Source organism: Pseudoliparis swirei, chromosome 9 (genome assembly GCF_029220125.1).
Source record: "Pseudoliparis swirei isolate HS2019 ecotype Mariana Trench chromosome 9, NWPU_hadal_v1, whole genome shotgun sequence".
NCBI lineage: Eukaryota > Metazoa > Chordata > Actinopteri > Perciformes > Liparidae > Pseudoliparis > Pseudoliparis swirei.
The window spans coordinates 24,741,178-24,762,928 of NC_079396.1; the positions used below are offsets into that span (position 1 = coordinate 24,741,178).

General features: G+C 42.0%; 2 protein-coding genes and 1 long non-coding RNA gene across 3 annotated transcripts in view; 1 reads left to right on the forward strand and 2 right to left on the reverse strand.

The window, feature by feature from the left end:
* Window positions 1-17,361, reverse strand: part of LOC130200140 (cardiomyopathy-associated protein 5-like) — a 30,122-nt gene extending 12,761 nt beyond the window's left edge. Inside the window, exons 1-2 of the mRNA XM_056424146.1 lie at window positions 16,699-17,361; window positions 4,091-4,225 (exon numbers count right to left, since the gene is read on the reverse strand). Of these exons, the coding sequence (XP_056280121.1) occupies window positions 4,091-4,225; window positions 16,699-16,828 (265 nt within the window). The 5' untranslated portion in view covers window positions 16,829-17,361. The remainder of the gene's footprint in view (window positions 1-4,090; window positions 4,226-16,698) is intronic.
* Window positions 554-21,082, reverse strand: LOC130199421 (gastrula zinc finger protein XlCGF57.1-like). Its single transcript, XM_056422909.1, has 2 exons — window positions 18,813-21,082; window positions 554-3,014 (listed from the first exon to the last, which is right to left on the reverse strand). Exon 2 carries the CDS (start codon window positions 2,992-2,994, stop codon window positions 1,447-1,449), a length of 1,548 nt encoding a protein of 515 aa, XP_056278884.1. The 5' UTR covers window positions 2,995-3,014; window positions 18,813-21,082; the 3' UTR covers window positions 554-1,446.
* Window positions 12,710-13,485, forward strand: LOC130199434 (uncharacterized). The gene is made up of 3 exons (XR_008832832.1): window positions 12,710-12,786; window positions 12,862-13,315; window positions 13,445-13,485. It is a non-coding gene; the product is annotated as an uncharacterized LOC130199434 (long non-coding RNA).
* Window positions 21,083-21,751: the final 669 nt, after the last annotated feature.

Here is a 21,751-nt window from a genome sequence, read left to right on the forward strand (position 1 = left end):
TTTATTTATTTATACTTGTCATTTTAAGTCCTCCATAAACTACCACAGAGACGTGTAAATTAATTAAAACTCATACAGCTTCTCATCTTTTCCTGGTCCGATAATAATCCGAGTGCCGTGCAGCATTTACAGATTGAGGATTATAGATGTAATCCTGTTATAATCTGTGTTTCTTAGAGTGAGCACTTTCTTTCCAGACAAATTATTGTGGATAACTTTGAGCAAGAACATTTATGGAATAAAAATGCACAAAAATCTTGTAGATTTTTAAAAACATTTTTATACACAGCTAGGAGTGAAACATCTGGATTATATTAAAGCCTCCCTCCATTTCTAAATGGGTTTTGCTTTTGGTTCAATCACTTGGATTGTTTGAGCTTCATGTGCATGATGTGAAAACCACAAATCACAGAGGAAACACTTCAGGGAGCTCAGAGACATCTTGTGATCCGGATGACATCACTTTGTTTTGTAGTCTTTGAAGAAAAATTAATATTTGCATTTTTAAACATTCTGGCTTTTTTAATTCATGGATAAACATTTGAGACACAAATTACCATTTAAAGCAGAGTATTTTATTATTATTTTTAGACCATCACAAAACTTCAGCTTCAGCTGTGTCAAAAATACTGTGTTTATAATAATGTGTTTATTAACATAAACTTAACTTTAAGCATGTAAATAAAGTACATTGAGGCTTTACATAAAGACACAATAAAAAAATAGATAATAATAGATAAAGACGAGTCAAAACAATAAAAACATTAAGCCAGGTACATCAGAATATTATAGTTAAATCATGAAGGAGTAATACTTTTACAATACCACCTCTTACGGAGGTCTCCACCGTCATGTCTCCCCGCGGTCTCTCTGGTGTGAACCGCTCAGCACTGTGCGTCCCTATCAAAACAACCCGGGATTTACCACAGAGGCACTTCTGATTGGCCAGTTCAGGGTCAGCTGACCGGAGCCATAGCCGGAAATTGTGAAAGCAGCGATATCGACGTTGCAAGTATTTTGTCTTTAAACAGTTTCACATTGTCAATAATAACTAGCAAAAATTAACAGAAATAAAAGCCAAAAAAATTAAATAAAGAAACGTAAAGAAATAATCTAAACAAAATACATACACTATATATATATATATATATATAAAGGAATTTGTTTTTAAATAAATCTCTATTTATATTTAATTATATATATATATAGAAATATATATTTATATATAAAAAAATATAGATTGACGTATAAACATATAAATATATATCATATAGGTTTAAGACTTGCAGCAACACAAGCAAGAACACTTCAACCTTATCATGAACATCAACTCTGCTCACAACATCAACAACAACAATGTCTCATTTATTTCTGATGACCTCAACAATGCAATTGTGATTTCTTTTTAAATCAGAGAAGAGGGAATCTTTTATAGAAAACTGAACGCTAATTTGTTTTTCCAGAATGAACAGCTGAGTGTATTTTCAGATTGCGTGCTCGGCTGAATGTTTTACCACAAACTGAACAACTGAATAGTTTCTCTCCTGTATGAACAGTTGAGTGTCGTTTTAGATAGCCTGCTCGGCTGAATGTTTTACCACAAACTGAACAACTGAATAGTTTCTCACCTGTATGAACAGTTGAGTGTTGTTTTAGATTGCCTGCTTGGCTGAATGTTTTACCACAAACTGAACAACTGAATAGTTTCTCTCCTGTATGAACAGTTGAGTGTCGTTTTAGATAGCCTGCTCGGCTGAATGTTTTACCACAAACTGAACAACTGAATAGTTTCTCACCTGTATGAACAGTTGAGTGTAGTTTTAGATTGCCTGCTTGGCTGAATGTTTTACCACAAACTGAACAACTGAATAGTTTCTCACCTGTATGAACAGTTGAGTGTAGTTTTAGATCGCCTGCTCGGCTGAATGTTTTACCACAAACTGAACAACTGAATAGTTTCTCACCTGTGTGGACAGTTGAGTGTAGTTTCAGATAGCGTGCTCGGCTGAATGTTTTACCACAAACTGAACAACTGAATAGTTTCTCACCTGTATGAACAGTTGAGTGTAGTTTTAGATTGCCTGCTTGGCTGAATGTTTTACCACAAACTGAACAACTGAATAGTTTCTCCCCTGTGTGAACAGTTGAGTGTTGTTTCAGAGGTTGCACTTGTCTGAATGTTTTACCACAAACTGAAGAACTGGTCACTCCTGTTTTGGCTCCAGAGTGTCTCTTCGGATGTCTCTTTTGGCCAAAGCTTCCAGCATATTGAGAAGAGCTAATTGATGCGTTTCCAGTACCACAGTCCATGTCACCTACAGGGACTTCATTGTTTTCCAAAGGGTTTAAACGTGACTGAGGTTCCTGAGTCTCCTTCCAATCGTCACTGTTATCAGTCTCACATTCAGAGGATTGTGACGTCTCATCAGCAGTTGGTTGTAAAGGACTATCTGCATCTGATGTGGATCTGACTTCCTCTCCGTCTGCTTCTGTTTTCAAATGTTCTGCCTCTCTTTTGTCCGTTTTTATGGACTTTGAGAGCTGAGCTTCCTCATCATCATATTGACTCTTTACAGGGGTGAATGAGAACTTGATTCCAGCCTCCTCCAGCTTTTGAAGCTGCTCTCCCTCCTGACTGATCCTGAGTTCATCCTGCTCCTCTTTAATGTGTGGAGGCTCTGGGTCCTCCTGCTCCTCTTTAATGTGTGGAGGTTCTGGGTTCTCCTGGTCCTCCTGTTCCTCTTTAATGTGTGGAGGTTCTGGGTTCTCCTGGTCCTCCTGTTCCTCTTTAATGTGTGGAGGCTCTGGGTCCTCCTGTTCCTCTTTAATATGTGGAGGTTCTGGGTTCTCCTGGTCCTCCTGTTCCTCTTTAATGTGTGGAGGTTCTGGGTTCTCCTGGTCCTCCTGTTCCTCTTTAATGTGTGGAGGCTCTGGGTCTTCCTGGTCCAGACTGGAGCTCCAGTCCTGCTGTTCAGGGGGAACCTCTTGTTTCATCACCAACTGCTGCTGGACGTCTGTGGAGAATAAAAAAATACATTTATACATCTTAAGAATCTCATATTGAACTCTAATATTCAAGAGGTTTATTAATGAATGAGGTCAGGGTTTTGAGGGAGAACATGAACAAATCAGAAGTGAAATCATCTGAAAGTACAATATGTACCTCTGAGGTGTCGTACAGTAAAACGTTCATGTACCTCTGAGGTGTAGTGTTAGCGTCTATCAAAATTGGAGGTGTGGTAAAGTACGACCTTCTCTCGTTCTCTCCTTTCCAACGGGAGAATTTATTCTCTGATCACGAGTCAAATACAAGTTCGATGCGATAGCAATCACAGCGGAGTCCTCTCCGGTCGGCACTCGTTGAAAACCCAAAACAACTCGGCCTCCCTTTCCACGTACGGGCCTCCATGCCCCCACATGTGAAGTCATCCTGACCTCGGATCTGCTGCACCCCCCCACACCCCTTTCTCACAGGAGGGGGCCCTCGTCCCCCTCTCTCATTGTAACAACGTGATAACAAGTGTGTGTTGCGTTTGTGTGAGGCGAGTACCTAGCTTTGAGAGGCAGTCATAATATTTATTATCAGACACATATTCCATCTGCTATGTGATGTTATTCTGAATTTGCAGGAGCTTGAACACAATCGTCCCTTCAATAATTCAGTTTTATATCATCAATCCCCCTTTTTACATAATTCGTTATGTAACTAAACACTAATATAAATCTAGCAGAATGGGCTCTATCAATACATAACTGTTACATCACATGTCATTTAGCAGACGCTTTTATCCAGAGCGACTTACAATAAGTGAATTCAACCACGAGGACAAAGTCAGAACTAAGAGAATCAAGAAAGTAACATTTCTTCAAGAAGCCAAACTACAAAAATACCATAAATAACACCATGATGAGTAATACCATGAGTAATACCATGAGTAATACCATGAGTAATACCATGAGTAATACCATAAGTAATACCATGACTAATACCATGATAAATAATACCATGAGTAATACCATGAGTAATACCATGAGTAATACCATGAGTAATACCATGAGTAATACCATGACTAATACCAGCGGCACCAACCTGATGTGTGTAGCTCATGTTCTCCTAAACGAGAAACGATGTCCTCATACGCTGCTGTCAACGTGTCCAACAGCCCAAACGCCTCGTCGACGACCTCGTCCACGTGCTGCTTCACCAACGGCCTCAGCATTTCTCCTGGAGACAACTGTGTCACTTATTTAACAGTCTCAGAAATGAATAAGAAGCTAGAAAAATTTCTTATATCAGAAACAGAGTGGAAACATTAACAATATAAGCAATAAATATGAAGCTAAATAAGTGTAGTGTAACAGTAATATCAGTACAGAGTGGGAATATTTAACAAGTCTAAGCAATTAATATCAGGCTAAATAAATGTGAATTTGCAGGAGCTTGAACACAACAGTAGGGATGGGAATCGAGAACCGGTTCTGTTTTAGAACCGGTTCCCAGTGAACCGATTGTTTGGGATCGTCAGCCAAATTCTTTAACGGTTCTGCTAACGGTCCTCTGTGGCGTTGCGCATGCGCAAACTTTTTTAGTTTCTTCTTCAGACTGCAGCAAACATGACAACTGGGCAGAGGCGTTCTAAAGTTTGGCTCTATTTCACACGACAAAAAGTGCTAGTGTGAGGTGAGAGTGCTCACCTGTGTGCGCGCATTACGGCTGAGCGCTGCGCTGCGCGTGCAGACAGCATTTAACGGAGCGGAGCATTGCGTGCGCTCTGATCGCTCTTTTATTGAAGTATCGATACTAAAAATATGCTAAATCACATCGTGTTTAACGTACGGGTACTTTGTTAGTATCGCTACACCGTGCAGCGTGACAGCAGCAGATGTAGCAGGCTAACATTCAAGCTAACCTAATTTCCCAAACGCTGTCGACATCTGAACGCTGATTGGCCGAGACGCGACACGTCCCATCAAAGATGTTTTATTGCGAAGAGCACCACTTCACATTTTCTCCGCGTCTCACTGCAATCTCAACGGCAGCGGGCCAGGCGAAAAAAATAATAAATCGGATCGCGTCTCTGGTATTGTTCAGGGGGCCGGTCCAAATGTGGAGGCGGGCCGTAGTTTGGGGACCACTGGTCCAAGGTAAACTCCTCAAAAGTGATCACAACCACTCACTGTGTGAAGCAATTTGCCTTTATTGTGTGTCGTCGATCAAGTTATCTTCTGTCCCTTCGTTTGAAGCAGACATTTGAGCTCCGGCATTGGTCTCCCATTATTGATCACTTCACGTTTGGATAGTAATTTCTAGGAACATCTTTAAATTAAACAATACATTTTATTTAAGTTATGCAAGTTTTATTTTAAGTTCAAGAGGAATATGTATAAATGTTTTTGGTTATTTAAATTTTTTTAAATGTGTATGTATACATACTGTATATGGTGTGTGCAGCATTATAGAAAATTATATAAAATAAAATTAATGTAAATAAACCCGTTTGTGCTCTTTTTTTCACCCCTTGCCTAATAAGAATCGATAAAAGAATCGAATCGATAAGGCATCGGAATCGTTAAAATCTTATCAATTCTCATCCCTACACAACAGTCCCTTCAATAATTCAGTTTTATATTAGCAGTAGTACAGTAACAAGTACAATATGTACCTCTGAGGTGTCGTACAGTAACAAGTACAATATGTACCTCTGAGGTGTCGTACAGTAACAAGTACAATATGTACCCCTGAGGTAACGAGTACCTTTGTGATGTATCATAGTAAAAAGGTATGGACGTGTTTACGTACTGCAGTACCTGGAACTCTACCTCAGTACATGATGTGAATACTTCCTCCAGAACTGGTTCCATCAGTTTAACCTTCCTCTTGTGTAAGGGTCGGCACCGACCCGTTTTAGGTTTTAAATGCATAAAAGAACCACATAAATTTGTTTATTTGCATCAAGGCTTTTTGACTTTGTCAGGAACCTCTATTTCAACAAAATAAAAACATTTTGTTTCACTAAATTATAAAATGCTCTGGTTGAAATTATGACCTTTGTGTTGTTAGGGTCGGTTTCGACCCGGTTATAAAAATAAGATTATAAATCAATAATTAGAGCCAAAACTGAAATCATAAGTGCACTGTCAGCCAACACAGTGACAGCCAGCTCCTCTCCCAATCATGTGAGCTTTAGGGGATTCTCATTTTGCATTGTTATCTACAGAATCTACAGATTTACACAGGCAAAGCTGCGAGTGGCATCCCCGAGAAAAACCAAGGAAAACGTGTGGTCCTCGATATGACTACTGGACTGCAGGGTCACAATATCACTTGTGACAATTTCTTTACCAGCCATGACTCAGGCCACCTGATTCTCAAAGAAAGGTGTGAGGTCTGCCCAAGCAGTAAGGACAGAAAGACACACGTATTGTGCTTCAACTGCAAGAAATATCTCTGCAAAGAACACACTAATGGTGTGTTCACACCGGACGCGTCAAAATTTCGCCGCGTGTCGAGATTACATGTTAAATCAATGCAAAGCTGCGTCGAAGCTGCGTAGCTGCGTATTTTCCAGCGAGCAGCGCGTCAGACGCGTTTGAAGCAGCACGAACAGAGGGTTTGTCGCGGGGCGAACTGAGCGAACAGACGCAGCTCGTCGACGCGCGAGTTGAAATTTCCCAACTCGGGCAGCAAAAACGCGTGAGTCATAGTTGCGTCAGCCAATCAGCGTTGAGCAGCTCCGCTCGTCATCGCCCTGCCGGTTGAAAAAAATGGAGGAAAAGATTATTGTCGCCGTCTGTGGGCACCCCGAACTTTACGATACAACTCTTTATGCTTACCGAAACCGGAGCTATAAAGATAAAGCGTGGAACAAGGTCGGAGAAGCCGTGGGACGACCTGGTAAGTTTTGAATGTATGCATTTGCTTTTATTCTAGCTATTTGTTGTACTTTACTTTACTACACACTTTTTTCGATGCGCGTCGAGACTGCTGCGTCAGACGCGTCGAGAATTTTTTCGACGCGTCCGGTGTGAACGCACCATAAGTGTCACTTTTTGCCACACATGCATCTAAACACACATAAGTTCTTGCACACAGAGACTTTTACTCTGATTTTGTTTTGCATTAGTTTTGGAACTAGTAATTGATTTCTATTGGTTTGATTTGCTTGATTGGTTGTTTGTTTGACCTTGCAAATCTATATTTTGTGTTATGACTTATTCTGCTTTTCATTTTGTGTTTGTATTAAAGTTCTATTGCTAAAAAAATAAATACTTTTTAGCCTTTTTCTTAAAGAAAGTATATATGGGTCGAAATTGACCCTAACACCAAAGATGTTCCTATAGTTAATAATATTTAAATTAAAAAATAAATAAAACAAATGTATTTCAGAGATGTGTTCTAATAGCCCTCAGTAATAGTCAGGTAACATAACAACCCTTTATTTATTTCCTATGATTCTCTTGAGGTTAATTTTACCATTTTTTAAATTGAAATACGGTATACTGACAAAGAAAAGGCCCAGAGGCCGACACCAAAAATATTAAAACTAGGGCTGTGAAACGATTAAAATTTTTAATCGGGTTAATCACAGGTTTTTGTGGATTAATCATGATTAATCACATATTACCGATATTCTCGGTATATTTTGTGAGAACATAGAGATTTATGACAAAAGACGGATCTATACATTTATACATTCTTCTATACAATGGTGCTGCAACTCAGCAGTTATTTAGCAGTTTTCTTCCATATGGAACATTAATACATCTTCATCCTAAACAGAATGTTTAACCCTCCTGTTACCTTTCGGGTCAATTTGACCCCATTCAATGTTTAATGTCGGTGTTCTTTGGGGTCAATTTGACCCCAGGCTGTTTTTCACTGTGTCAAACATATCAGAAATATCAACTTTTTTATTTATTTAAAAGGCTATTTAGGTAGTCAACAAACAAACATAAAGTACCTCACACTTAAACTTGGGAAGCAATATTAATTCTAATAATTTTCTGGAGGTTTTAATTGCTGGGGTCAAATTGACCCCGAGGGCAAAATATGTTAGTAAATGTAAAGGTAACAGGAGGGTATACCTCTTCCACTCCACTGAGGACGCCGGCGTCCTTAAGACCCTCCCCTTCCCTTTAAACGGCTTGCTCACGCAGACCACATCAACAAACATGGGCATGTTTGGTATCCCAGCATTCAACATATCCTCATCTTTGCAAAGAACATATACATTTTCTTTTATTTCGTAATAATTTTTCACAAGAGGAGCCCTAACACACAATGTCTAAAGTCGCGATCAATGCAGCAAGTCGGGTCTTGCAACATTTCGACGGAGAAAACGTACAGAATACACTTTCTAAGTAGATGTATTAGCGGAAGTACTAGCGGAAGTTAGCAAAGAGCTAGCGGAATCAGAAAAGGTAAAAAGTTTTACAAAAAACTTTTTTTTGGTGCGCTGTGTCTTCCCTGACAGTAACGTGTAGAAGCCAGGAGACCGCTGTCTTTGCCCGGCCATGAACACAGTGATTTGCTCCGTTTTGTTTGACTACATTTATGAGTAACAGTTAGGGGTGCTAGTGACTTTTCATGCGCGAAGACCGGCATCTGAACTCTGCGGCAACCGATCGACATATTGAGCACCCCTGCATTAAAACATTGGTGCAAGTGACTTTTTCGTCGATGTGCGCACACACGCCGGCATCCGAGCTCTGCGGCACGCGAGACGGGGATCGGAGTCGTGTTAACGTGACACGTAGAGACAGAATGACATGCTGCTGGAGAGACGACCAACAACAGACGGATTGGAAGCTCATTCTGCGCATGCGTTAAATGCGTTAAAAAAAAACACGAAGTTAAACCTGTAATTTAATTAACTGAGTTAACGCGTTATTTTTCACAGCACTAATTAAAACCAATATGTTCATGGATAAGGAAGCCTAACAAGGTAACCAAGAGATGAGAAACAAATTGGATGATAGATAATTGTTGTTAGTGTATTTTACAGCTGATTTAAGACACGGGTCAAAACCGACCCGTTAACATAAGAGATGGGAACAGAAAGCTAGCACAGGAGGACGGTGTTACGGTTCAACCTGAGACCCTGTTAACTGGCGACCTTCGGTCGAATGCATCTGTTGTTGTCGTAGTTACGGCAGATGTTGATAATAGTAAGAGAACACGCAGCTGTCCTCGCGAATGTCGCATTGTTTAGTTCTACAATTCAATGAGAAACCTTCTCGTGTCGTGTCTGGTCTGAACATACCGGAGGAGACGATGTAGAAGAGAAAGCGTCCAGCGACTTGAAGCGTCGCGTGTTGTTTATGGTTGAAACAGGAAGTTAGCAAACTGCCCTTCCTTTGAAATTAGTGCTCTGAAAAATAACGCGTTAACTCAGTTAATTCAATTTCAGGTTTAACTAGTTTTTTTTAAAAACGCATTTAACGCATGCGCAGAATGAGCTTCCAATCCGTCTGTTGTTGGTCGTCGGGACGAAAAAAAAGTCACTTGCAAAATGAGCTTCCAATCCACCACTTCAATCTGAACTCTGTCCGCTCTCATGCAGACGGTCTGTTCATCGGTAATGATCCTTCCACAGGTTCACCTACGGAAACCTTGTTACGACTTTTACTTCCTGTAGATCAGGGTCTCAACACGTCGATCGCGACCTGCCAGTCGATCGCGGCGTAGTGTCGGTAGATCGCATGACATTAAAAAGATTGGCCCGACCCCTGACATGTTCTCTAGAGCACGTCTTTGTTCTTTTATTAAACTAAATGTCTGTTGTTGATCGTATCTCCACAGCAGCATGTCATCTCTGTCTCTTCGCGTTGCGTTAACACTTATCGATCTCCGCCAGAGCTCCGTGCGCACGCATCGGGACCAAGCAAAAAAAAAGTCACCTGAGGTTTCAGCTTTGCAGCGGTGTCCCCACCGTCCCTTTCATCACGGCCCAGTTCATGAAGAAAACCCACACAGTCAGTTTGCCTCAGCAGCTGCTAGAGGAAGACTAGAGGCCTTTAGATTGTGTCATGGTGGAGTTAATGGTTGACAAACAAGAGAAAAATGTTCTGTTTAACCCTCCTGTTACCTTTACATTTACTAACATATTTTACCCTCGGGGTCAATTTGACCCCAGCAATTAAAACCTCCAGAAAATTATTAGAATTAATATTGCTTCCCAAGTTTAAGTGTGAGGTACTTTATTTTTGTTTGTTGACTACCTAAATAGCCCTTTAAATGAATAAAAAAGTTGATATTTCTTATATGTTTGACAGTGAAAAACAGCCTGGGGTCAAATTGACCCCAAAGAACACCGACATTAAACATTGAATGGGGTCAAATTGTCCCGAAAGGTAACAGGAGGGTTAAACATTCTGTTTAGGATGAAGATGTATTAATGTTCCATCTGGAAGAAAACTGCTAAATAACTGCTGAGTTGCAGCACCATTGTATAGAAGAATGTATAAATGTATATATCTGTCTTTTGTCATCAATCTCTATGTTCTCACAAAATATACCGAGAATATGTGATTAATCATGATTAATCCACAAAAACCCGTGATTAACCCGATTAAAATTTTTAATCGTTTCACAGCCCTATTTGAAATACATTTGGTCAAATAAATAAACACTTAATCAACATACAATTGGGAATCTGTTTTGTGCAAACATGTATCACGCAGCATAACTCTGTAGTACAAAAACAACAACAAAAATATGTATAAAGATGTTACGGGATTCGAACTCATGTCTTTGGGAGGAAAAAAGTTTAACTGACGGGGATCTTACCACTCGGCCAAGATCAACACGATATACTCTGTTCGCACAATTAAATAACCTTCACTGCGGTCACTGGTCACCACGAGAGGCAGAGAACCACCAGATCAACTTGTGACCAACACACTGCCGACCACCATGGAGCATGTTGACGTGAACGAAGGAGCTCTCTACAATAGTGATGGCTTCTCAAACTAATATTCAGCTGTTTCAATTCAAAACGTCTTTAAAGGGCTGCACATTAATGAGGAAAATGTTTGTGTTGTCATGAGGTAAACATACACAATCTGGACAATAAGGCCAGAAATGGTCATACATGTATGAATATACAAACATTACACCCATATGTGATTACCATCTGTCCATAGACCATGGGCATTGACCACATTAAGTTTGTCATATTTACTTTGCCTGATTGTGTCTGTGATTTATGCCACTTAAATAAAGTAAATAAGTGACCTGTACTGTTTGACTTCTGTGTTCTTGGCTGGCCACACAATTAGGAATTCAACCAGCCAAGAACACAGAGAGGTCAAACAGTTCTGGGGCCTCATTTATAAAGGGATTTACGCAAGAAAAAATGGCGTACGCCGTTTCTACGCAAGGTTTGCGATTTATAAAATACTAACTTGACTGGAAAAGGTGCGGTCCTCCACGCAAACTCGAACCCATGCGTACGCACTAAGCACAACAACAGGAGAGACGAGAAACTGCGACACCGTTGGCAGAAGGAAGAATGGAGAGAAATATGTGGAAATAATACCATCAATATGTTACTCATTTATCATATGAAGGACTACTTTTCAAACATTGATTAAAGCCAATCTTAAAATGATTAAACAAACTTCTGTTGCGACTCCTCAGTGCACACAGACACATAACTTGGAGAAATAAATAAATACGGATATGTTATTTAAAACCACCTCGAATATGTTGTGTTAATGTTATGAAATGTATTCTCATAAATGATGCGGTAAGCAGGAGGACAGAATTACGTCTATACTGATATATCATGTGCGTCTGGTGACGGGCACACCTCGGTGTGCAACTATATACGTTCCTGTGATTAAAAAAGCTTCATGGTCTAAAATCAATTATCGATAATAACTTCTAACAGTAGCAGGCTAAAACAAGGGTTAACACAGATTCAGCTTTAGGTGCCTTACATATAGAGTGAAAAGGAAGCCATATAACTATTAATATTCCTTATGATTAGGACGAATCTCCGTCTTATTATGGCTAGCAAATGGACCAGTCAATAAAAGCAGGGTCATTTCACCACCTGTACCTTATCATATACAATCAGGTGGCGGTGTGTATAAAAGGCGTGCCACAATGCGTAATGACGCACAATGGCTGATTGGCACTATTAGAGGACTTGGCAAATGGAAGAGTGCGGAGGTGCGTAATTTCAGAGACCGGCAAGATTTGCTGGCCAATGATGATGAGTGGCTCATGAGCCGGTTCCGACTTCAAGAGCCGTTTTACTAGAGCTGTGTGCTGTGTTGGGTCCGGAGTTAGGCGGAGCACCGAAGGAACCGAGCGTGCGGTTCCAATCCAAGTATTGACAACACTTGGATTTCTGGCAACCGCACGTTTCAGAGGAAATGGCTGATAGGTCGGGGATATCCCAGCCCACCCTCAGCCGTATTATGCCAGATGTGTTGGGAGGTATAATTGCGTTGTCGCCTTCATACATAAAGTTTCCTTACACGGTGGATGAGCAGGCAAATAAAAAAATGCAATTTGCAGCAATGTCCGGTTTCACAAATGTAATCGGTGCCATTGACTGCACTCACATTGCTGTAAGGGCACCCAGTATCAATGAAAGTGCATTCGTTAATCGAAAGCACTTTCATTCGATGTCCAAATTATATGTGATGCTAACATGCTGTTCACCAATGTGGTTGCTCGGTGGCCTGGGTCAGCACGCGACTCCTTCATTTGGCGAAACAGCAGTGTTGGCCGCCGACTTGAGGCTGGAGCTGTGCGTGATGGGTATCTTTTGGGTGAGATTTTAAAACTCCTAAATAATTAATAATGTATATATGCTGCGTTATATAACCTATGTATCAACACTACAGGTGACAGTGGATATCCCCTCAAGCGGTGGCTGCTCACCCCGTTCAACAACCCGCAGAGCGCAGAGGAGCGAAATTACAACACTCGCCACAGCCAGGCACGAGCTGTGGTAGAGCGCTCAATAGGCCTGCTAAAGGGCAGGTGGCGCTGCCTCGATGCCACAGGAGGAAAGCTTTGCTATAAACCGGACAAGGCATGTGCAGCACTTTGGTTCGACCGAAAATCTATTTTAAATGTGCTATATAAATAAAATTTGATTTGATTTGAAGATGTGCCAAATTGTGAGGCCGTGTGCTGTGCTGCACAATTTGGCACTCCTTAAAAATGTGCCGTTACCCCCTGAGGCTGCATGTACCGGCCACGAGCCAGACCCCCTTCCCCATGCACATCCACACCCACACCCAGGTGGAGTTCAACAGCGTCTGGATGTGATGCGTAACTTACACACACAACAAGGTATTGAAACAACTTATTTATTGGCTATATCTTTTAAACAAGTGCATATTTCTCCCAACACATGACGAATTTGTCCCAGCTCTCTTGCAACCTCGTGTACTGCAGCAAGTGTGTCCTCTGATTCTGCAGGACTGCATCTGTGAGGACACGGCCGCTGCTGGAGGGCTGCGGGAGGTGCTGTGGACGCCGGGCCGGGGCTCGAGGCACGAGTGCCGTGCCCGTGGAGGCAGGAGGTGCCGTGCCCGTGGAGGCAGCGGGGCTCGAGGCACGAGGTGCCGTGCCCGTGGAGGCAGGAGGTGCCGTGCCCGTGGAGGCAGCGGGCTCGAGGCACGAGGTTCCTCGCGAGGTCCTCCTACCCTGGTGGAACCAGCATCTTGTTAATTCTTTTTTCTTAATAAAGTTATGATTTGTTTTTCGAAATACACGTATTGTTTTATTTACATACCAGCAGATATCACACAACTTGAATACATTTGGTTTACTCTCATTTCAAACACGGGTATATAAATGTGGTTACCTAGTTCAGTCGGTGCAACCTTAACATCAGTGTCCCCATCTGCCTCCGTCACCACTCCACTCAGCAGGGACTCGCCGATTATACCGGCCAGCCTTTCATCCATAGGGGTGAGCTCCGGTGCTCCTGTTCCCCCTCCCGTGGCACACACACTCTGCCTGTGTGATGCCAGGCGTTTTTTGGCGTCCACCTTAATGTCGGACCACTTCTTTTTGATTTCCGCAACAGTGCGACCCTGTGCTGATGCAGCGTTGACAGCATCTGTCACATGCTGCCACTCTCTTGCCTTTTGGCATTTGTTACGCCAATGCTATGGCCACCAAACAAAATGTGTTGCCTCGTCTCGATTTCTCCGACAAGGTTTCTACTTCACAGTTGTTAAAGTTTCTTTTTGCCTCTTTTTCCTTGTTTGCCATGTTCGATGTAGTTTGTGTGTAGTTTGATGAATATTCATTATGGGCGTATCAATGACTATTTATGGGCAAATATGGGTGTGACGGAAGACCAAAAGCTGCTCCGCATTTCAAGTTGATTGTGATTTATAAAGGAAACCGCGTAGGATGTGCGATGCGCACTTCCCTCGCATTACATGAGTTTTATGAATGGGAAAATGGCGTAAATTTTTTGTACCTATTTTTTTGCTTTCTACTACGTAAGCAACCTTCCTACGCAAATCCTACGCACGCCGTTATGAATGAGGCCCCAGGTCACTTCTTTAGTTTACTTTAAATATGACAGATGGTAAACAATCACATATGGGTGTAATGTTTGTATATTCATACATGTATGACCATTTCTGGCCTTATTGTCCAGATTGTGTATGTTTACCTCATGACAACAACACAAACATTTTCCTCATTAATGTGCAGCCCTTTAAAGACGTTTTGAATTGAAACAGCTGAATATTAGTTTGAGAAGCCATCACTATTGTAGAGAGCTCCTTCGTTCACGTCAACATGCTCCATGGTGGTCGGCAGTGTGTTGGTCACAAGTTGATCTGGTGGTTCTCTGCTTTTCGTGGTGACCAGTGACCGCAGTGCAGGTTATTTAATTGTGCGAACAGAGTATATCGTGTTTGATTGATTGATTGATTGATTGATATATTTATTTGTCGTTTGCCAGAGTACAGGTACAAAAGCATCGAAATTACAAGAAAGGGTGGATGAAAGATTACAGCATAACATGAGGGAAGAAGGCGAGAAAAAACACCAACCCCCCGACTATGCCCCGAGAGAGGGGTACAGTGTGGGAGCAGGAAAAAAACACCTTAGCACATAAGCACATACATTTAGACATAACTTGCAGTAGGAAGGGGAGGAGGTAATCCAACAACTGGGTGATCTAAGCCCATCCATTGGGGGCAGAAGGTAACCAGCACCGACAAGCAGCCAGCCGGTCCGGCGCCAACTCAGCAGCGCCGCACAGCCCGTCCGGTCACACTGGGGGTTAAAAGCAGGCGGCGTGGGATGGGGAGGGTAGTGAATGCAATCAGTATTATTGAAAGTTCGTGTGCGTGTTCTGGTATGTCCTCCCAGGCCACAACAGACAAAGTTCTCAGTCCGCAAGATGGTCGTTGCCATGGAGATAGCCTTGAAAGGTCCTGGGAGAAAGACAACCACAGGTGTCTGTGGATAGGGGAAGGAATGAGAGTCTCGCTTCAGTGATCTTGGGAGTTGTTGTTCCAGTCACGGCCTTGGGCCCGTCCTGGTAGAGGGAGCCAGCAGATAAGATTGGGATTGTTTGGTCTTCCAGTAGCTGCAATTCAATTTTGCACCACTATTCCTCCAATTTCCTCCCGTTTGCCAATAGGATTTCAAATCGATCCAATTTCATTTGCAGAGCCGTCAGCTTCTCCACGATGTTGTCATTCTGACGGTTTAATGCCAAAGTCTGAGTGCCAACAACTCTGCCCAACGTCAATCATGTCGGGCAGCCTTAGGGGGCTTTTAACGGCTGTCTCCGTTTCCTTAATTTTCCGATAAGCCAGGGCAGCGCCAAATCCAAACAGCAGAAATCCTGTAATCAAAGTTCCGAATAGGTAGATGTCTTCTCGTCCTCCACGGAGAGTGGTGCTAGGCACAAGACCCGCCACTTCCCCCACGCGTCCATCGTGTATCCAGCAACATTCGTCCCAGCAGGACAGGCAGGTTCCCCCGAACCCGAGCTTCTCGTCGAGAAGATGGTGTCAATTGCGTTTAAGGACCAGTTGATTACGTCCATGGTTTTTAGTTTGAAGAGCGATGCGGAGAGAGTCTCTCAAGTATAGAGACAGACAAGACATGACGAGAGAAGCCAAGCAGGGAGGGGAAGGTCATGGGGAGGAGAGGGGGAGAAAAGTGCGACCGCCTTCGTCGAGAGCCAGATGTTGATCTTGGCCGAGTGGTAAGATCCCCGTCAGTTAAACTTTTTTCCTCCCAAAGACATGAGTTCGAATCCCGTAACATCATGATATATATTTTTTGATGTGGTTTTTGTACTACAGTTATGCTACATGTTTGCACAAAACAGACTGCCAATTGTATGTTGATGAAGTGTTTATTTATTTGACCAAATGTATTTCAAAGGAAGGGCAGTTTGCTAACTTCCTGTTTCAACCCATAAACAACACGCGACGCTTCAAGTCGCTGGACGCTTTCTCTTCTACATCGTCTCCTCCGGTATGTTCAGACCAGACACGACACGAGAAGGTTTCTCATTGAATTGTAGAATTAAACATTGCGGCATTCGCGAGGACAGCTGCGTGTTCTCTTGCTATTATCAACATCTGCCGTAACTACGACAACAACAGACGCATTCGATCGAAGGTCGCCAGTTAACAGGGTCTCAGGTTGAACCGTAACACCGGGAACAATCGTGAAGCGGCACCAACCTGATGTGTGTAGCTCATGTTCTCCTAAACGAGAAACGATGTCCTCATACGCTGCTGTCAACGTGTCCAACAGCCCAAACGCCTCGTCGACGACCTCGTCCACGTGCTGCTTCACCAACGGCCTCAGCATGTGTTTTCCTCTTTATCGCCAACGTTGAATCCAATCACGGGAGCCGCCATCTTGCCATTCTGTTGACAAAAAGCAGCTACCTCATTGGTGAAGACCGATCACGTGTCGAACCGTGCCACCACTGGCGACCAAGATCCGATGACGCTCTGGAGAAACTAGTTCGGCATAAAACATAGTCGCATCGAGAATCGAAGGCAAATTCAGCGACGGATTTTTTTTGGTAGGTTAGCACAACTCGTTCTTTTTTATGAGCTAATGATTGTGTAGATGCGCGACTGTGGAGCGGGTTGAAACGAAAACAGTGTTCACCTTTATGGAGGACTTAAAATGACTTAAGTATAAATAAATAAATAAATGAATGCATGAATAAATACAAGAATAAATAAATAAATGCTTAAATAAATGTATAAATGAATAAATAAATGCTTAAATAAATGTATAAATAAATAAATAAATGTATAAATAAATAAATGTATAAATAAATAAATAAATACAGGAATGAATAAATATAAGTTATAAATCAACAAGACATCATTAAATAAATATATTTCTGCATTTCTGTATTTCTTCATTTATTTATATCTCTATTTATGTGTCCACGTATTTCTTCATTTATTTATGTGTGACATTTACGTGTCCGTATATTCAAATGAGCTGGGCGGTCCGAACCTCTGTCTAAAGCATGATTGGTCACAGGAGTGTGATGCACCTGGTGTGTTGTGCTCTACTATTTCTGCCTGGCACATGGCGCTGAAGTTGACTCGCTCAGCTCACCGTTAGCAGAAGTTAGCCTCGACAGCTTTTTGACTTCAGCCGTTTATCAATTCCAAGAACACTGAGTACAGACTCGTGTTCTTTTGAGTCTGGTCTTTGGAGTCTGGTTTTGGGAGTCCAGACTCGAGGGCATGGACGGTCTTTCTGGTCTTGTGTCGTCACCACATCAACTGTTCTTGCGCATGAATTTACTCAAATTATTCACTGTAAAATAATTTACAGTGGAGTAGAATGTGTTGCGGTGTTCACTGTTGTTTGGCGTGAGCTACGAATAAGCGATAATAAATATACAACGTCTCGTAGCTTTCCTGACCCAGGGTCGCTACAATATGAAGTTATGAATCTTAACCCTCAGTCAAATTGACGTAACGTTATCTTTTAGTAAATAATAAACTCGTTGTGCTCTTTAGATCCTCAAAAACCTAATTATATCTCATGTTTAGCCGCTACGGAGGCGTCAGAGCCAGCGGAGCATTTCAAAAGTCCTGCCGAGATCAGGCTTCTCTCGGCGGCCACACAGCGCTGGCGCCGGCGCCGGAGCTCAGTGGTCCCATGACAGGACCTCAAATCTCCGTCGCATAACCTTATTAGACTGAATCTCGATAAACCGACCACAGATTTGATGCTTAAACAACTAACTTCTCGGCTGAAAACATCCTTAAATTACATTCCGTGACTCAACAGTAGTATTTAGAATGTTCAGACAAGAATGCATAATAAACGCTGTTCGTCTACAGATCCAAGTGCTAGGGATCGATTGCTTCTGTCTTGCTCCCTGACTTGACCAATCCTGTTTCACAATGAGGTTCGGACCGCCCAGCTCATTTGAATATACGGACACGTAAATGTCACACATAAATAAATGAAGAAATACGTGTGGACACATAGAGATATAAATAAATGAAGAAATACAGAAATGTAGAAATACATTTATTTAATTATGTCCTGTTGAGTTATAACTTATATATATTAATTGCTGTATTTATTTCTGTATTTATACATTTATTCTTGTATTTATTTATTTATACATTTATTTAAGCATTTATTCATTTATTCTTGTATTTATTCATGCATTTATTTATTTATTTATTTATACTTAAGTCATTTTGAGTCCTCCATACACCTTACGGCCTATCAGTACATGATGTGAATACTTCCTCCAGAACTGGTTCCATCAGGTTAAAGTGATAAAGAAACAAAGAGAACCAACCTGCTCGCTGTAACTTCTGGGTTGAAAATGGTGTCCAGTAGTTTCCGTTGGCGCTCGCGCTCCTCTATTAAACTGCAACGTTCCTCCTCGGACTTCGACGTTTCACATTTTCACGAACTCACAGAAAACCGTTGACTCCACTCGGGTCCGTCCACTTCCAGCTCGCGCTGCTGTTTCACCTCTTCTGTTCCTCTCGAGCTTCCGTAGCCCGGTCTTTCTTCTTCTTCTTCTTTTTGTTTTTAGGCGGCTGGCATCCAAACTGGTGCATTACCGCCACCTACTGCCTTTCTTTGCGAACTAGAAATAGCAAGCCCTTTATCCCCTCAAAAAAAAAAAAACTAAACTAAGAAGGGAGCCCTGTCAACTTCAGTGCCCTAAATTCTTCTCTTCAACCCTGTCTCCTTCAGATACTGCAGCACCCTTCCTGCCCCCAAGGATAATGCATCCCTCAATTGCACCCCTCCTACTGCCAGCCTCCTCTTCAACCTGCCTCGCTCGTTTCCAAATTTCTGGCAATGCCACATGATATGATCCACCGTTTCTGCTGTCTTGCAGGACTCGCACAGTCCGGTTGGGTGTTTATTAATTAATTGCATTGTTTTGTTTAGCTTTGTATGTCCAATCCTGAGTCTACTCAATATGTTTTCTTCTCTAGTGCTAAATATTGTTGTCCTCCCCTTGTTAACATCCTTCTGAATAGTATACAGATGTCTTCCTGTGCCTCCTGCCTCCCAACTGTGCTGCCATTCCTTAATAATGTTTACCTTTATTATTGATTTAGCTTCTGATTTGCTAAATAAAATATCCTTCTTGTTCTGACATTCCAATGCTTGCTTTGCTAGTTTGTCTGCTGCTTCATTTCCCTTTACCCCTCTATGTGCCGGCACCCACATGAATGCTACCAAAATACCCAGATGCTTAAGACGGAAAAGTGCTTCGTGTATTTCATTGATTAAGTCCTGCCTGCTGTTAGATGTGAGTGATTGTAATGACATTAATGTTGAACTGGAATCCGAACAAATGATGACATTACTTATCTGAACCTCCTCCACCCACTGTAGTGCTGCTAGAATGGCCAATGTCTCGACTGTATACACCGACAGATGGTCTGACGATCTCCGTTTTACTTCATAACCAAAAGATGGGATGGTGACCGCAAAACCGGTTCTACCTGTACGAGGATCTTTCGATCCATCCGTGAATGCCGGAGTAAATGATTTATATGTCGTCTTTAGCCTATCCTCCACCATTCCTGCAATATTGTCAATGTTTTTAAGTGCTTGGGTTTTGTTCAGAGTGAGAACAAATTGATCAACTAATACTGAGGAAAATAACCACGGAGGTGTTACCGATAGCGACACGGTAGCAGTGAATTTGATCTGATTCAACCCCATCTCCCTTGCAAATTGTCCACTACTCCACGCAAAGCAGCCCCGTTTGTCCCTTTGGCTTTCCCAACACGGCATGAGCCCCTTTGTGGTTGGCTGCTTGTCCACGGAATGCCCTTCAGATTGGCCCAATAGCTCAACATTAATTGTTTACGTCTCAAATGCAGCGGCATCTCACCCACCTCCACCTGGAGAGCAGACACAGGACTTGTTCTCAAAGCCCCACAACAAAGTCTCAGAGCCTGAGATTGCACCACATCCAACTTTTTTAGTGACGTTTTTGCCGCAGTTCCAAACGCGATACACCCATAATCAAAAACTGATCTCATCAGCGCAATATAAATATTCTTCATTGCAGGCCTGCTGGCTCCCCATTCCGACCCGGTTAGACACCTCATCACATTTAAAATATTTTTACATTTCCTAACTATCATCTGAATCTGCTCATTCCATGTTAGCTTACCATCGAACCACACCCCTAGAAACCTAAAAACCTTCACTTGTTCAATAATTTGCCCATATAGCTTTAGCTGAGTAACCACTCCTCTCTTCCTAGTAAAGCAAATTGTTTTAGTTTTCCCCACAGAAAACTTGAATCCCCATGCATAAGACCATCTTTCTACTTCATTCACGGCCTCTTGTACCTTCCCTTTAATGTGGTTTATGTTCTTCCCCCTCTTCCACAACGCTCCATCATCTGCGAATAGGGATCGTCCAATATCACTCTGAACTCGAAGGAACACATCATTTATCATGATGGAGAACAGTATTGGACTGATTACATTACCCTGAGGTGTACCATTCTCCACCGGGTATCTTCTCGATAGTGCTGTCCCAATTCTGACTTGGATAACTCTGTCAAGTAAAAATTCTTTAATCCAATTGTATACTCTGCCCCTATTCCCATAATATTCAACAATCATCAACCCTTCCTTCCAAACCATGTCATATGCCTTTTCCACATCAAAAAACACCGCCATCACTGACTCCTTATTTACCTGGGCTTTTAGATTTCTGTCTCTAAACAAATAATTGGGTCCATAGTTCCTCTACCTTTCCGAAATCCACTTTGATGAGGTGTTATCATTCCCCTGGTCTCCATATAATAGCTTAATCTCTCGGTTATCATTCTCTCCATAATTTTACCGACATGAGAGGTTAGTGCTATGGGTCTATAATTTGTTGGATTTGATGAATCTTTGCCCGGTTTCCTGATTGGAATAATCACAGCTTCTTTCCATGATCTAGCAAGTCTCCCCATTTCCCAAATTTTATTATAAAATGATTCCAATTTCATCATTGCTAACCTACCTAAATGCTTCAGCATTATATAACATATTTCATCCTTCCCTGGTGATGTCAATCCGGCTCTTTCTATCACCCTTTTAACCTCTTCCAAAGTAAATGGGGCATCCATTGAACTATTAGTATTGTCTCTTCTTTCCAGAGCACCAGGATGAGCCGACCGTGTCCTTTCCCTCCCTAATTTACCCTCTCCTGTAAGGTTGCCAGAGCTGTGGATTTCTGTTAACGCTTTTGCCATCATCTCTG